The sequence below is a fragment of the Perca flavescens genome, chromosome 8, assembly GCF_004354835.1.
Source record: "Perca flavescens isolate YP-PL-M2 chromosome 8, PFLA_1.0, whole genome shotgun sequence".
Lineage (NCBI taxonomy): Eukaryota > Metazoa > Chordata > Actinopteri > Perciformes > Percidae > Perca > Perca flavescens.
In genome coordinates this window covers 32,208,348-32,225,743 of record NC_041338.1, presented here as the reverse complement: position 1 = coordinate 32,225,743, position 17,396 = coordinate 32,208,348, and the positions used below count along the sequence as shown (strand labels likewise).

The 17,396-nt window shown below is 40.6% G+C and overlaps 2 protein-coding genes across 5 annotated transcripts in view; one reads left to right on the top strand and one right to left on the bottom strand.

Annotated features, from left to right (window-relative positions):
- Nucleotides 1–590: 590 nt before the first annotated feature.
- On the bottom strand, nt 591–13,053 carry cep41 (centrosomal protein 41). The gene is made up of 11 exons (XM_028585255.1): nt 13,021–13,053; nt 12,612–12,663; nt 12,450–12,497; nt 10,616–10,677; nt 10,231–10,300; nt 9,866–10,004; nt 6,047–6,213; nt 5,889–5,956; nt 5,109–5,223; nt 3,526–3,747; nt 591–2,121 (listed from the first exon to the last, which is right to left on the bottom strand). The coding sequence occupies exons 1-11, from the start codon at nt 13,051–13,053 to the stop codon at nt 1,994–1,996; spliced, it is 1,104 nt and encodes a 367-aa protein (XP_028441056.1). The 3' UTR covers nt 591–1,993.
- Nucleotides 13,054–13,649: 596 nt separating this feature from the next.
- The window catches only part of poc1b (POC1 centriolar protein B), a 53,797-nt gene continuing 50,050 nt past the window's right edge, over nt 13,650–17,396 (top strand). For all 4 annotated transcript variants that reach the window (XM_028585448.1, XM_028585452.1, XM_028585451.1 and 1 more), the window contains exons 1-3: nt 13,650–13,958; nt 14,548–14,632; nt 16,776–16,947. In XM_028585448.1, coding sequence (XP_028441249.1) covers nt 13,935–13,958; nt 14,548–14,632; nt 16,776–16,947 — 281 coding nt within the window. In that variant the 5' untranslated portion in view covers nt 13,650–13,934. The remainder of the gene's footprint in view (nt 13,959–14,547; nt 14,633–16,775; nt 16,948–17,396) is intronic.

Here is a 17,396-nt window from a genome sequence, read left to right as displayed (position 1 = left end):
GGGTTCATGTTGGGCTTGTCCAACATGCATTATGCACATTATTAACATGTTTATGCAAATCTGCATTTCACACCTCTGTATGCATTATTTCCACATCCTTTAAACCTCTCATTACGAAGATTCTCATCAATCAATCTTTATCTGCTTTTTAGAGAGTTTAAGCCATAAATTAATAAACACGTACAAAAACGTTCTGGTCATTTTCTTTTACGACAATCTAACTATGCTTGCGGGATACAACCATAAAAACTCTAACCCTAAAAGCATAATTATAAAAACGTCAGTTTCCATTCTGGGCTTGTTCCAATGAAACTGTAATTTTTTTTAAATGTTTTTACCTAGATGTAGCCAGCACAAAGTAAGACGTGGTTACAGTTTTCATCCAGAACACAATTTGTTGTGAATAATGTTCAAACTACAAAACAATCCTGATCGGATTGTTTCACAACACTAGAGAATTTGATCAGTCCCTCTCCAATCAGTAGATTTAATTTAAAGTTATTGAACAAAATAAATAATTTAGTTGCTTCTGCTATCGTCAACATTTCACAATTGCCTTATTAAGACAAATAAGCAATTATGATACAGCAGACATTTTTACACTTTATTTGACTTTCATTTACAAACAAATGAATGTGTTCAGATCGTTAATGTGAGTTAAGACTGACTGAAATCACAAAAAAGGGCTACAAAGAAGAAAAAATTGCAGAGAACCATGCAATAAGTCACCACCATGCCAAAAAAACACCAAAAATTACCAAAAATACTGTTTTTCAAATGCATCTGTGGGTACTGAAGTGCTTTTTGTTACAGCCATGAAAAAAAGGCCTGTTTCCTTCATTTAGTGACAATGCAATTTTGTGATAATGACGATGCCGATCAGTTGTGATCACAATTTACAGTACTTTACACACACACACACACACACACACACACACACACGCACACACACAAAGAAAACCAAAGTCACATATAAGCATCATCTGTACCGTCAATTGAGACATCATGTCCACAATGTGAAGAAACTTACAAAAATACAGCACAGCTTTACTTAATTTTACAAAATGGAGCAAGCTCGGTTACATTATTTCTATAAATTACATCTCATGTAAAACACAGATTCCCAGCATATCCATCATATTACATCAACATTCAATTATTCTGTCTCCAGCGAGAAAGTCTTTTAGGAATGCCATTTATTTGGTGGCTGTCATACTGATGGAGCTAAATGTGACCTTTTTGGACATAATGTAAAAACAAAAGAACAGATTATCAACAGAATTCAGTGGTTATCTGTACAGGTTCAAAAAGTGGTGGGAAAAAAAAATGGATGAGAATAGTGTTACATTAAAAATAAATGAGTGCAAAAAGATCCATCAGTTTTCAGGGTCACAGATGAGGCACTGTGCAGACATTCAAATATACACCATTTATTAAATATTATGAGGAAAATAAAATAAAAATAAAAAAAACATTGAGGGAAAAATACTTCAGTCTGACTTAAATCTCTAGAGGTAAAGATGAAGAATGCAGTATTAAACTGGTTAGTCTGAAATGAAATGTCTTTGTTCTGTTCCTGCAGATTTAAAAAATGTGTTTTTAATTTCATACTGTTAATTAAGTCTTAATTACAGTTTAAAATGTGTGTCGTTGATGTTGTGCAGTGTTATTAACTTTCCCAAGGTGTGTGTAATTTCCAAAATTCCATATTCAGCATCTGCTTGGTAGAGGGGCGTCACAAACACGTCATGTATGCATGTAAACATACGTGTATGTATCCAATTTGCTGTAATATAGTAGGTGTGGTGTTTCCTGTCCACCTCTGACTGTACAGCAGGATCTTAGAGGATTATTTTGCCCACTGGGACAAAGAAATAGTGTTTCTTACAGTTGTTGGAGCGGGGTAATGTAACCTGAAATAAATAACTTTGTGTTGGAGGTATGTTTGTTTGGGTATATCTGTGTGGTTGAAGGGGGTAGGGGGTGGGGGGTGTTATTTCCAGGGTCTACTGCTCTGAGCCCTGGTGCTGTCCCTCCCAGCTGTAGAGGAACTCTGTCGACTCCGAGCGCTGGACGCTTGAGACTGGGAGCTGCTGGATGACATGCGGCTGGACATGCGGCCTACGGTGAACACACATGCAAACAATACTGAAGGGTAGCAATGTGATGGGACAATGCAAAAATAACAATCGTGAGTCTAACTTCCTCTAGTTCTGCTCTTAAATTTGGATTTGTGACTTTAATTTGCCTGATAACAGAATTTCATGGAGTGAATGGAGCAGAAATATTAGGAGGGATTGGCCCTTGTGAACTTTCCCAGCCTCTTTCTGTGATCTAGAGATTCCAGAATGATACGACTGGTCTGCAACGCTTTATGTTACGGGTACCATATTTTCCTATAATTTCCTAGAAGAGACATGAACTTCAGATTCATGGGAAAAGTTCCTGGAAGCGTGACTATGTAATTTGGTATTAACTGTAGGAAAAAATTGAAATAAGTGTTCAACTGACATGCTTTTAATCAATTACAGTAAATCCAATGAATTGCTAGCGTAATCTAGAAAGTATTTGTGCGCAGCATACAATCCATCACATGTAGAGAATAAAGTTTTCAATAATACCAGAACAACAAATATACTTTGGTTTGGAATGTTGCAGTTTTTCCCAAGGAAATTCGTCTGGAAATCAAAAACTGCTTATGAACTCTTTTGCTCTGGTATTGTTGCTGTTGTTTCTTCAGTTTTTGGAGTCGTGAAACCTACTGTCAGCTGTTACACACCTCGCGTAAAAATAGAAATATATGACTTCCCTATTTTTATGCTGGTAGAGCGGATGTCCGCGGAGCATGGGCACCACTACGCTCTGCTCTCGTGTCCGGTGTTGCCAGTTTCAGTGATTATAGTGGAAGCGTAGTAGAAGCGTAGCGTTACGCGCGCAGCCGGCCTGTAAGTATCAAGTTCTTCCCAGGGAAACGCCTTAAAGTGCTCATATTATGCTTTTTGGCTTTTCCCCTTACCTTTATTGGGTTATATATCTTTTTGCTACACATTATAGGTTTACAAAGTGAAAAAGCCCAAAGTCCACCCCAAAGGGACTTACCATCTCCAACAGAAAACACTGTTCACAAACTGCTCCAAACAGCTCTGTTGTAGTCCAGCCTTTACTTCAGAGACCAACGTGGTCACTTTGTAACACACGTTATAATGCTCGCCTAGCTGCTAGCGTGGCACGCCCTCATACTCTGCAACTGACTAGCTAGCATTACTTACTGCGCATGTGCGACTACCAACAAAGATGTAATAAAAGTGCGATGCCTCCCTCTGTAGCTAAAACAGAGAGTTCAACACACAGGGTGAAAAGAGGAGCTGCAGCGATGTGTAGTACAACAAAAATATGGTGTTTTCTGAAAATGAAACCACATCAACCTATTCTGATACAACTTCTAAATACAATTATAAACCTGAAAATGAGCATAATATGAGCACTTTAACAAAAATGCAAACGTTTCTGACGGTGTGGTCTTACTGTTGGAGTTACTGGGGATGAGCATCTCCTCCAGCTGCTCCTGGATCTTGGCCAGCTCGTCTGATGAGAATCGCCACCTCTTTTCCGCCGCTTGTGACGGCGGCTTCTGCTGCTGCGGCACGGAGCTCTTCTTCCCCTTGGGTGTGGGAGAGGACAGGCACGAGGTCGGGATGCAGCCCGTCGTCAGCCCTTCTGGAAATCTCTGGGCGATTACCTTGAGACCTGGGAGAGGACAGCAGAGTGGGACCATTGCCCCTTTTCATACACTGAACCTGCAACAGTGCTGGCTTTGTCAATTTATTGAACATGTAAAAAAAAAAAAAATACAAAACACAATGTAAAACTTATAAGCAAAAAAAAAAAAAAAAAAAAAAAAAGGAAGACGGAGAGGATCTTTAGCAACATTTAAACAAAAAATAAGCAACTTAAGTTATATAGTTCATGTTCAAAAGGGGTAGAAAGAAGTTGAAAACTTTTCTGGTTCTAACCCGTCTCAATATGTATATTATACTTAATAGAAATTCCATTTCCATCTAGTTTCCATGTTCAACTCGGTCGGCTTGAACATATCAAACTGTTTGGACCATAATGACAACAAAATAATCTCAACAGATGAACCAAAAACCTTTAAACCGTCGAGACCAACAAGAAATAACCAAACAAGAAATCACTGGTCCAGCTCATAGCCAGTCAATATTTCGTTGCTGAAGAATATTTTAAGTTTAGACAAATTGTTACATTTTCTTCAGGTCATTATTACAGTTATTCCACAGACTAACACCATTTGTCTTAATGCAGTGAAGTTTCATATTTGTTCTTATTGGTGGTTTTTGGAATATACAGATTCCTCTTAATTTGGGTGTGTTTTCTCAGAGTTGAAACAAGTTTTAAAGTTTAATAAATGCTGTAATCAGTCAGATACGACATACATAGCGTAGATTACAGGGATGCACCGAATTCAGGATTCGGCTTCGGCCGAATATTGGGCTTTTTGACAGGGTTTGGTTTCTGCCAAACCTTAGAATGTTTTTCCACCGAACCGAACCCTACGTAGGTGGACTGTTCAAGGCTGTAGGCTGTGAGAAAGTGAAAATGGAACTTGTGAGCAGAAAATGTTGTTTGGCAGTACTTTCAGTCAAAAGAAGGCGATTCAAGTCCAGCTCCATGTTCAATTTGCAATGCCGATTGGTCTCGTGGTGGCGAGGACCCTAAACAATACACAACATCGCCGCTGTTAAAACATTTGCGTATGAAACATCCGAACGAATACGATTTGTGCATGAAGGAATCTCCAGACAGCAGCCAAAATGCAGCAACTTCAGGTACGGCAAAGGAAGAACAGTCACAGCTAAAAACTGGTGTTAAACATTTGTTTACTTCATTAATGTCTTTACTGTGTTAATGGACTGAGGATGGGAGTAGGATTCGGTATTCGGTTTCAGATTTGGCAGAATCTTAACCAGTGGATTCGGTATTCGGCCGAACCCCAAAAATCTAGATTCGGTGCATCCCTAGTAGATTATACAGGATACATGAGGTGACATCTTCACTCTGAAAATAGACTAGACAACTTGATACCTTACCTCCAGACAGCAGAAACAGATTCTCAAATCCTCGTTCACACATGACGGTGGCCGCCTGGCTGGCTATTCTCTCGTCCTCATCATACACGATGATGATCTTCCCTGCTGTATTTTTCTGCACAGTTTGTAAGTTAAGTTCAGACAAGTCAATTATAGGGTCAGTTGTAGGGCTGGACGATTAATCGTTTTTAAATCAAAATCGCGATTTGGAAGAATGCCATTAGCTAATCGTGAAGGCCGCAATTAATCAAATCAATCAAATCAAATATTAAGTTGAATGTTTAGTGTAACATTTTTTGATTCCTCTTTTTATTATATTTACTGTTTGTATATAGGATAAATGCTGGAATAATGTTAAATATCACAGAATTTAACATGATGGTAGAAGGTGCAATATGTAGATGCTGCTATTGAATTGTTTTATTGGAATAGTTCTTTTTATTATTTTAATTTTAGTTCTGTGTTTGACTGTTCAATGTTCCATGCTTATTAAAAGAAAAACACTTATTGCTCGAAATTCATATCCATGTTCTCATCCTTGCATAAAGAATATAGAGCAGTTTTGATGGTGTCTCATGCTATAATGCTCCATGACATGTTTTATCTGTTACACACAGTGAATATTAAACTTTTTTTTTTTTTTTTTTTTTTTTTTTTTAAATCGCAATTCGAATCGTAATCGCAATATCTGGCAGAAAAATTGCAGTTCGTCAGTTGTAACTTTAAAAAGCCACAACATTGATTTTGTGACATGAAAAAAAAAAATGTGTTGAAGGATACATATTCCAGCACGTCTTTGGTGTAGGGGTTCATCGTTCGAGATAGCGTGGCGATGGGAAAACTGTGTGCTGTGCGAGAGAGGGAGATGATTAAAAACAGCAAAAGATATTTTATGCAGGAGAAGCTGGATGATCCCGCTTGATGTTCTTGCCACATACCGCTGATGATGTGGCAGCGGTCGTACTGGTCACGGTCCCGTACGTCTAGTAGCAGGTAGGGGCAGTCGGGGTACGGCCTGTCGGCTACCTCGGGGCTGGCCACCGACTCATTCTCCATCTTCTGATGGTTCCTGTTGACGTTCAGCTCTCCCACACCGTTAATAACACTGTGAGGGGTAAAAAAAGGTAGGAGGCTGCAATTAGGGCTGGGTACCAAATTCAATACATTTTAGGCACCGAACCGAATTTCCTCTATCGTGTCGAGTATTGAAAAAATGCCTTGTCATTCAATTCCCAATTTCAATACCTAAGGAGTAAATTTCATCAGAGGCATGCTTCTACTAAGAACTCGTAATGCTTGTGATTGGCTGTTTAGCGATACTCAATGTAGAGGCAGGCAGGAAAACCTCTACGTTACGCACAGAGGCAGGGCTCACATAGTAGGAGCTGAAAAATAAAACAAAAGAAATTACAACATTACAGCTCATTTTATTAATTTTTCAGCTCCTCCTACCTAAAATTTGTATCAAAAAAGTATCTTAGGAACCGGTATCGTAGAAACCGGTACGGTATCATAGTCACGGTATTGGTATCGGTACCGGTATCTACATTTTGTGAACTATACCCAGCCCTAGTTGTAATACGTGTGTCAGGAAGGACTTATGTGTGAATGTGTTGTTTAAATTAATTTAAAGTAGTGCTGTCAGTTAAACGCGTTATTAACGGCGTTAGCGCAAACCCATTTTAACGGCGTCAATTTTTTTTAATCGCAGGATTAACGTTCTTTTTGGCCCAGCAAACTTTGTTGTTTTTTCACAAGCTGTTGCAACAACTAGTAACGTTAAAAAAAACTATAACACCACACCGGATCTAGCTAGACTGGAAACAAAACAGGCACACCGCACACACTTGTTTGGGCTCGTGAGCCGGCCAAAGAGTAGTAGGCTAACGTTACGTTTTGAGTGGATGGCGAGCGTGAGATGCCGAAATGGATGCCAATAAGATTCTGAATGGAAAGTTTACTTTTAAAAAGTTGCCAAATGGTTCCATTGACAAGACCAAAGTGATGTGTGTGTTTTGTCGTCATTGCAGCACGTCCAGTCTGAAATACCACTTGATGGCCGAGCACACAGCTGATGCCAATTCTCCGCCCCCTCGTCAAAGCCAGGGGACAAAAGCACAAAGCAAGCAGATCCACTTTTCCATGTTAATAAGAGCATTAAAATGAGAAAAAAAAATAATGGGACAAAAAGAAATCAAGGGACATTTAGAATAGATAAAAAGTGAGATTAATTGCGATTAATTGCGAGTTAACTGACATTAATGCGATTCATCGCGATTAAATATTTTAATCGTTTGACAGCACTAATTTAAAGCCATAGTGCGTAGTTTCTGTTGCCCCATGAGGAGTTCTAAGACAACAACACTGTCGGAGGAACCACATGACGCAAGCCTTCAGTGATGGTGCACCAACCCTTCTCCACGCAGTCGCTAACACGGAGGATTAAAAAAACAAAAACATGGACTCTTCAGAAGAGAATTATCTTGTAAATGTTATGTCCTCTTTGTCTCCAAACCTGAATGCTGCTGTTGTACTTTCTCAGTGGTGACGAAAAAAAATCACTCAAGCTGCTGCGAGTGAAAGTCGCCGGATGATACCATTTTGTAAACATAGCCATTCTGAGAAATACAAGGACAATTTTGTGAAGCTGATAGGCTTAGTAAACTTTGTATCAATTCATTTGGCAATGGCTTGAATGTAACAGGCGTTCATTAATATAAAAAAGTTGCACACTATAGCTTTAAAAAGGTCCAATATGTAATATTTGTACTGTAATAAATCCAAAAATGACACCAATGCCTCATCAGATATTAAGGAAACATGTTAAACTGAAATACTATCTTTTCTGACAACAATGCTAATTCCGTGACGGAATTTATGTTTATGTTTTGGTCTGTGTGTTGTTATCAACGGCCCAGTTTGACAGCCAGGCCGGGTTGCCAGATATACCTGTAAAAACGTAAACCCAGCGCGCTACAGCTGTAACGGTAGTACAGCCATGAAAGCAGCAAACAAACCAACAGGATCAACGGAGATAGATTCTACATGACATAAAAAAAAGAAAACAGCATGTTTCTAACAGTTGCGTGACCAGAGACGTAACAACCCCCTGGTAAATATTGGAGATGTATTTGAAAGATGGAGACAGCTTAGAGCCCAAAAGGACGCAGAGTTGGCTTATTTCCTCCTGAACAGGTAAGCATTAGCTTCAGGCTAATTTATCACAGCTACTAGGGATGGGCATTTTTTGTCATTTCAACATTTGTGTACTCACATTGAATTATATAGCTAGAGTACCCGAGTTGGTTACTCGCAAAAACAATTGAGACATAGCCAGTAAAGTGATCCCGACTGGTCCTGGCTAACGCCGCCATGCTAACCCTGCTAACTGTTAACGTTACCGGGAGGACCAGGCAAGCAGCCCATGGCTGTTTACAACGTGTAGCCTCTTCAGTGGCTGCAGCCGACAACGGTGAGTTATTTTAAACCACGAGAGGGTTTAAAATAACTCAGCTGTGCTGTGGAGTAATGTCTGGCTATGTGAGAAAAGCGTCTAGCAACATTGTTGTGAATGCTGCGGTCTCAGCCTGGCAACCCCCGTGAACTTCGAGTCTGGGCAGGAGGGGGCGGGGGGGACGACTCTCCAGTATTTGGAATTGGTAGTGCAGTAACTATTTTAACCGCTAGCTGCCAGTATTACACACAATATTACATATTGCACCTTTAAGTAATTAGTAATAGCAAAAATAATAATCTTTTTGATTTTCTTTGAAAACTTGTGTTATTTATTTCCGTTCCTTGTCTGTATGTTTGGCTATGATAATTCAGAACAGGACAGTAATGATTTTTCTTTGTCTTCTAAAGACAAGGAGGGGTTGATCTTCCAAGTGTCGAACCAGTTAAAGTGAAACCAGAGCCTCGAGGAAAAAGACTCACCGCAGCAAATGAGAGTGAGTATGGAGCTGAGCCAAACACTAGAAGCACACCACTGTCCCTTTGTGTAGGTTTACCCCAGTGCTGCCCTACTTTCTCTCTCCATCTGTCCTTCCCACACAGAGGCCCCCCCTGTGGCCCCCTGGAGAGACCACAGATAGAGTTACACTCCTGGGGTTCCTGTTAAAGCTGGAGGAGGGGTGGGGGGGGGACGACGCAGGTGACAGGAGGGGACGCTAAGAACATTTTTAACGAGGTAATTGTGCGCTATACAGGAGGGTCAAGGTGTGGGACAGGCAGATGTCTTAAAGGAACAAAATGTACAGTACGTTGAGTGCAGGGTGGAGGGTCACAGGTGTGCTCGGGGTTGCGATTGTTCTTGTGGATGCTGGCCGTGACTGAGTATGACAGTGCGAGCCTTCGTGCGGCGGGCGCCACAGGGGGTAACCGAAAAAAAACTAATGAAGTTAAGAAAACAAGAAGTTAAGACAGATTCAACTTTTGGAGAAATGCAACCCAACGTCAGGCTACGATGGCCAATAATGTAACCGTCGATCAAACTCGTCAGTCCATGTGTGGCCAGGTTAGCTCATTTGGTAGAGCAGGCGCACATATATAGAGGTTTACTCCTCGACGCAGCGGCCGCGGTTTTCGACTCGGACCTGTGGCCCTTTGCTGCATGTCATTCCCCCTCTCTCTCTCCCCTATCAGCTCATGTAATTTCAGTGGGCTGACCGGTTAACACTGAAGGTTGAATCTATGGTGTGTTGTGTACAGTACAAGGTATTCAGGAAGGCTTTACAGAGTGCAGAGTTGTACGGTACCTTAGCAGTGTCGACCTGGCAGAGTAGCAGAGTTCCCTGGCGTCTCCTGTATCCTGACGATCTGACAGAAGCCTCGGGGAGCCGTTGGTGTGTTCAGACAGACACTCTAGGTCTGCATCAGACACCGTTGACAGACTGTCTGCAAACCAGCAGGGAGTGGGGAATCAACAGATTGTCACCTACAGTCCTAACAGAGCATAAATTCTTTCATCATACTGTATTGCATTGCGGTATATCCCGTACAAATAATGGTAGTGGCCCAAGTTTTGTTTTTTGTTTCAAAATGTTAAATCACCCAATTAGTACAAAGTTGGAGATAAATACATTTTCACAATGTTAAGTGAATGAGTAACTGTGCTAGTTACCTTCCGGTCCGTGTGATTCGCCGTCAATTTCACTTTCATTCAGGTCTGATACGGAGGCTACCTGAAGTATCTGGGGTTTAAAACAAGTTTAGAAAACGAAGATGCTTCTACTGTGAAAAAGTGCAATAATTGTATCTTGGAGTCTGTAAATGAAGGTAACAAACCAAGCTAAATGAATTCAGAGCCGTCTGTCCAAAACTATTCACACAAATAGTCTATTCATTATTAAGCACTGTGAATGGATCAGGGTTTCTCACTGCATTCTTTCTCTTGTCTCCAAAAAATTAGCCACAAAAATAACTATTGGCTGGATTTTACATTAAGTATGACATGTTAATCTTGCAGGACGTTACAGTATTGCAAGGAAACAGACATGAATACTTACCAATTGTGCAAACGTTGTCACTTTTAACCGCTTGAAGATTTCATCTTTTCGATACCTGTAATCTGAAATAAAAAGGAAAAAAACAACATACTTTAAAAGTGGCCATATTATGAAAAAATCCCTTTTTCTGGGATTTGGGGTGTTATTTTGTGTCTCTGGTGTTTCCACACGCATACAAACTTTGAAAAAAACCCAACCATGCTGTTTTGAGTGAGATACAGGTTTCTGAATGTGTCCTGTCTTCAGTCTCCGGGTGAGCTGGTCAAAATCTGCACAGCTTTCTACGTCACTAGCCGAAACGAGGGGCCTTGGGGGCTAACCGTTAGCATGCTAACTCGTTCTCAATGGCAAAACACACAAATTCACCCTAATCTACAAAATAAATTGTATAGAACTACTTCCATGTCCCTGTTCTGCAGGTATTCCACGCAAAGTTAGAAGTGCGCCCTCGTTTAGAAGAAGTCTCCCTGCTAATCCTGCCTTGTACTGACTAAAGTTAGAGAAACAGCTAGCTAGCTCATGTAATCCTTACCTAGCTAGCTACTGCGCATGTGCGACTGACAACAAAGATCTTGCAGAAATTGAGAGGTCTCACTCTGTAGCTAAAACAGAGACCTGACAGGGTGAAAAAAGGAGCTGCAGCAATGTGCAGTACAACAAAAATATGGTGTTTTTGAAAATAAAACCATGTAACCCTATTCTGATACAATCTCAAATTACAACTATGAACCTGAAAATGAGCATAATATGGCCACTTTAATCTAAGAAAGGCTATAGAAGGAAAGAGTCTCAAAGGCCCGATGACAGTCTTTAAATATCTCTTTTTTTCTGGCCGCTGTAGCTGAAGATACAAACTTTGCATCTTTAGGCAAAAAGTCCAACCACTGGTTGTGTAATCACTGTGGTTGATAATCACATAATCTAGCAAAACAACTGTGATAATTACTTCAGACAGTGCATGCAGCTGTGCTAAACACAACTCACCTGGGTCTCGCATGTCCTCCTTCTCCTCATCCCCCTCTAATGCTTCACTAAACCTCAGTTCTACCGTGTCTGTTCCTTTGCTACCTTCCACTCAAAGCTGCCACTACTACACACAAATCTGTTTTATCTGTGTTATTGATACTGGTATTATTCACAGTGAACCCCACAGATACTTGGGAAAATGAAGTGCCAAGTTGGCAAATCATACCTCAAGTGTACAGCACACATATCACATTAATGTACGAATAAGACCCTTATTTTGCTGTAATTGGATCATGTTTAAGTTTTACACACCAAAAACTGGAGTATTTGATACACCTGTTCACATTTGGGCAAAATGGATGAATGTTTATAATGGACAGAACTAATGCCATGGGTCCAACGGTCTATGGCAGCAGTCCAGTAGCCTGGTGGACAACTCTGTACAAAACTGTGATCCAAGCTGCTATATGTGTCAATGTGAGGTGCCCTTCGGAAAAGACATTAAAGCTGTCCATAGTGAATTGCGATGACAAAGAAGTTAAAATTTTAAGACTTGGAAACGGTGGTTTTGTAATGTAAAGAAGAAAAAAAATCCTGCCATCTTTATACACCTGTTTCAAAGATAAACCATATACAAACACCACCTGCTGATTCAAGTTTAAACGTTTTCACTCCGACTAAGAAAAACACAGTTCAAATTAAAAATGTTGTCTTCAGAAGCCGGATTTAACAACTGACAAACCAGACAAAACCCCAAACATCTGAGATGTATGAGTGCATCAAACAAAGTGCATATAGTAGAGTAGAAAGACAAAACATGACACTTACAAACATATAACACAATTAGTCCCTCAACTGAGTTACTCACTTTTTTTAATCTCCTCCAGTCTTTCCATATACTTTGTGAGGCTGCACCCTATTACATAACATGAAGGTAACATCCATAATTAAGAGGCACAAAGGGCATTTTAGTCATAACAAATGGCACTAGTTTATAACATTGTAGTACATCTGTACATGGCCAAGATACCTGTGTCCAGCCTTGTTTTGACATGTTGATACTTTTCGTTTTTCGGTATCCTTTTTTTTCAGGTACTAGAAGAAAAAGATAACCATGGGTCTATGTTAGCTGTATGACCTGAAACTAAGACTGGGAGCAAATGCTGACAGTAGTTAGTTACGTTAGCCTGCAAACTTGGGAGCTATCAGAAAGAACTAACTTAGCTAGCTAACTAACTAGCTACATGATTCTTACAGGTGCACTGTCGTTGATATGGTAACTAACACTGAACATGGCTAACTAGCTAGCTTGCTAAGGCTAGCTACCTTTGTTTCTATTGGCCCACGCTGTATTGACACTACATGATATTACCAATAGTGCAATATTACCAGTTAGCAGTTAAATCAAATAGGCAATGCTGTCTTCTAACTAACGTTACCTGCACACTGCCGATGCCCCGATTGAACGACATCTTTTCAAACCGAAATACCAAACATCAACTTCCAAGTTTAACAACCTCGGTGCTGATTTGTCAGTGCTGTTTCACGGACCAATCACATAAGCTGACACTGTGCCTCTTCTCCCTCAGAGCACTTTCATATGATATGGTTGGCTAGTTGCTTAGCAGCGAAAGACGCTCCACCTTTAATGACATGCTGCATTCATGACACTTATGAATAACCGGAACGTTGGAGGGTTGATGATAACAAAAGTTCACAAAACAAAATGACTGGCTCGTTGGCAGCGCCTTGGAGGTATTCATACATTCCCCTTTTGCTCGCTATCAGTCATCAAAAGCTAACTTAATATTTATGTTTTGTTTTTTGATTTGATGTTCACTAACTCATATTTGGCTGCAGACCTTTCCTTTTGAGAAGAGAGTAAAGCCTTGATTTCTCTTTATTTGTATGTAGCGCCAAATTTCCCAGTTGGTTACCATTCTTATTTGCATCTTAATGAATATTGTCTATTAATCAATAATAGTATTTTCAAGTTGTGAACGGGATTCTCCCATCGGATAATCACATCTACCCGTTTTCATATGTATCATGAATGCAGCACCACTCTCTTCGTTGCTACAGGTGGCCAGTAATTAAGCTTAACGTTAGCTGTGGAAATAACGGGCTCTATTCGGCAGCGTATGCAAACACGAAACTCAGTTTTCATTTAGCGTTCATGGAATTCAAATTCAGCTAAGGTTGCTAAAAGACTGTCGAGCAGAACCCCCTGTTATCGGAGTTCGACAAGTTTGGTCTGAGAGGAAGGCGCAATGTTTGACAGTCATGGAAGTAGCGTTACAGAGTAGCCCGGGCGGTTCAACTTTCCCTCTGACAACATAAGCTCTTTTAATAAATGCCTACAATGTCCTCTGTTATGGTAAGTATATGTGTTAATACGTTCGTAAAGGGCTAATGAGCAAAAGTGTGATAACTTACACTGCTGCTAAGGGTAGCTGAGTCGGAGAGTTTGCTAGTCTCTGCTAAGAGGATTTGCTTAATGTTGCTGACAGACACACCTTTGGTCCTCTTTGTTAAATCGTTATAGCACATTACATTTAGTTGTTGGTATATTATAACAGCTCTTGAAGCTTTTGCTTAGTGTAATGTCTCTTTAATGCGCCCCCTAAACGCAACCATGTTTTGTCTGTTTAGACAGGCAGTGTCCCATAGTGACTTCATGCCTAGCTCTCCACATTTCTCCTCAGCCTAGACTTAAATCTTTAGGGCTCCTTCACAGACATCATGCAACTGATTCTAACAAAAACATAGTGGATGAGTTTCCATCAAGTACACACACAGGTATAGGTGTTTGTTAGACGTTCTAATTTTTTTTCATCACTGTGCTATCCTTCACCACCCCTTTTCCAAATTTCTCATGAAATACAACTTTGAGCAAACGGTTCCTTAACTAATACAGCAAAGGGAAATGCAGAGTTTCCCTGACTGACTCTGCGTTGCCATTGCAGGAGGATCCGAACCTAGAGAGACACTTCAAGGGGCATAAAGGTGCTGTCACCTGTGCAGACTTCAATCCAAACCGCAAACAACTGGGTAATTTTTGCTGCCACCACAAACTTTACAAATTCTCAGATGTTCTTTGGCAGTATGTAGACCGTTGCCTGCAATCACATACAGTATGCTGCTTTTCAACACTTTAACATTAATACCACCGTCCAAACATTTAGAAAAGCATTTTTTGTTGTTGCCTGAAGCAGTTAAACGTACAATATGTAACTTTCTGCCGCTAGGGGTCTCTCAACCAAAACAATGGACGGTAAAACTGGTAACGCTAGCTAGCTACTAAACGAGGCTGAGAGACTGGTGTGGGAGGGGATTGTCGGGGGAATCTCCGCGATAGCGAGCTAGGACGATCGATGCCTGTTGTGCAGCAGCAGAACATCTCCCAGCTGCCCGGAATTATCTCCCCTTCACTTTTCAGTAATCTTAACTTTTCGTTTTGGTGCTTAACCCACCTTTTGTCGGGTTAATTTAGCTAACCGTAAAGACGGCTAAACGCGAAGGGGGGCGAAATTCGGCAGGGAGGAGATTTTCGGCACATACACCGGTAGCGCTACGGAGATGTAGCTAGCTACCGCTATTGATGGCCACTGTTGTGACTCGGTGCTGGGTCTGATATTGTCAGTTTCCCGACGTTTAATTAAACTGCCGTTAGCGTCGTAAGCACCAGGCACTGGAGATAAGTTCTGGCCGGGGTTGCTGTAATGAAAGTAGCTGGCTGATAGCTGACTGGGGGCTAACGGTAACTAACTAGCTATATGTCCCGGGGCTGTTGTCAGCTGTCATCCCGACTGAGTCTCTCTGCGCCGGGGGAGTGAGGCAGACAGACCGGGGTGTGCTACTTTGGCTAAATTAGCATTAGATTAATCGTCTATCTACAGCAAACGTTAACATTACTAGTGAAGTTATTCGTGGGTTAGCTAGCTCAGTCCTGTTAGCTGTGGTCGAAACAGTCATACTAAAAATAACTGTATGTGTGTTGAACAATGTTGTAACCTCATAATGTTACCCACAAAGCTTTAGCATCAACATTAGCACATTGTAGTAACGTCAAGCTGGTATCGATATAGAACTTTAGAAATAGATAAGATCTCTGTTGTATTACTGTGATAAAAAGTGGGATGTAATTAATCACAAAATGATGCTGAATGGCAAAAAAAGCAGTATTACGGTTACAAGTATTTTTTTTCTGCGACATTGTATGATTTACAATTACTCCTGAACGTATCACCTTGGTGCCAGTGTTCTGACCATAGACAGTATATAAGGTTCTGACGGAAGTTAGAGTAACTGGAGGGTGAAAGGTTATATGACGCCACTGACGGGCGACTAAAGGAAACGTGCCGTGTCTGAAAATAAAATAACCGATTTCTCTGGGTTTGACATTTGGTGGAAACATTTAGGATAGTGTAAGAACACAACTCATAAAAATATATAACATAGGTATGGTCATTTTTAGACATTTTAAAGCAGAAATGTTACATATTCCATCCATCTCCATCCATCCATCCATCCATCTTCGTCCGCTTATCCGGTGTCGGGTCGCGGGGGGAGCAGCTCCAGCAGGGGACCCCAAACTTCCCTTTCCCATGTTACATATTGTACCTTTAAATTGTAAAATACATTAATGACTGTAGTATTTGGCAAAATGATCAGATCTTTAATAATAATAACCTCTGAATTGTATATGTAAACTACATGTAAGTGACTCTTACTGTACACATTGTGTCATAGTCATGCTCAACATACTGTACATAGCAGGAATCAACTAATACAGCACATTGGCATTATGACTATGTGTTTTACCTCCAACTGATCTATTAGTCAGAAAACGTACCTTTTATCAAGGAAAGTCATTTTGGCGTCTGTCACAGTGATGTATTGACATGGCACTTTGATGGCCCATATTTTTCTTGAGGATTCAAACACATTGACCTTTGCAGACATTTTTTTTCCTGTGACTCTTTTAGGAGAGCCTCTCTGACAACAACGCTGACCAACAGAATGTTTGTGGTCAGATTAGGCTCTACTTTCATATGAGGCACAATTAAATGTTTACAGTATAAACTGAGCTCACTTTATTCACTGTAATAGCCTTTTTACATACCAGTAATTATGACTGCAATTCATATTTTTGCGTAAAGTCTTCATTCATCTTTCTTCCGTCTCCGTCCAGCCTCGGGGTCAGTGGATAAGAGCCTGATGATCTGGAATTTGGCCCCAAAGGCGAGGGCTTTCCGCTATGTTGGCCACCAAGACGTCCTCACTGGGGTGCAGTTCTCCCCTACTGGTAACCTGGTGGCCACTTCCTCCAAGGACAGAACGGTCCGACTGTGGACACCTTCCATGTAGGCTCAAGTCACTTTTCCCACTTTAATCAATCCTCTTTGTTGACTAAGTAAGATAAATGGGCCGTAATATGAAATGACACATACCATGCAGGCTGAGGTTGCACGGTATGAATACTAGGTGAAGTTGGGTTTTAAATAGGGCTGGGTACAGAATTCAATACTTTTTAGGCACCGACCGAATTGCCTCTAAAGTACCGAAAAATGCCTCGTCATTCAATACCAAATTTCAATACCTAAAGAGTAAATCTCATCAGCGTCAGTGAGTCAGTAAGCATGCAGCATGCTTCTACTAAGATCTAATAATGCTGTTGATTGGATGTCTAACGTTACACGTCGTAGAGACATGGAGGAAAAGCTCTACGTTACCTCACGTAGTAGGAGCTAAAAAAAAAGAAAAAAGATTTGTGCCGTAATGTTGTAATTTCTTTTTGTTTAATAAAATTGTT

Coding starts and splice junctions, on each gene's coding strand:
- cep41 (XM_028585255.1), bottom strand. CDS start 13,053: ATGTCGTTCAATCGGGGCATCGGCAGTGTGCAG. Junction 5,224..5,888: donor CCAAAGACGTGCTGGAATAT/GTATCCTTCAAC, acceptor CAAACTGTGCAG/AAAAATACAGCAGGGAAGAT. Junction 2,122..3,525: donor CATCCCCAGTAACTCCAACA/GTAAGACCACAC, acceptor TGTTCACCGTAG/GCCGCATGTCCAGCCGCATG.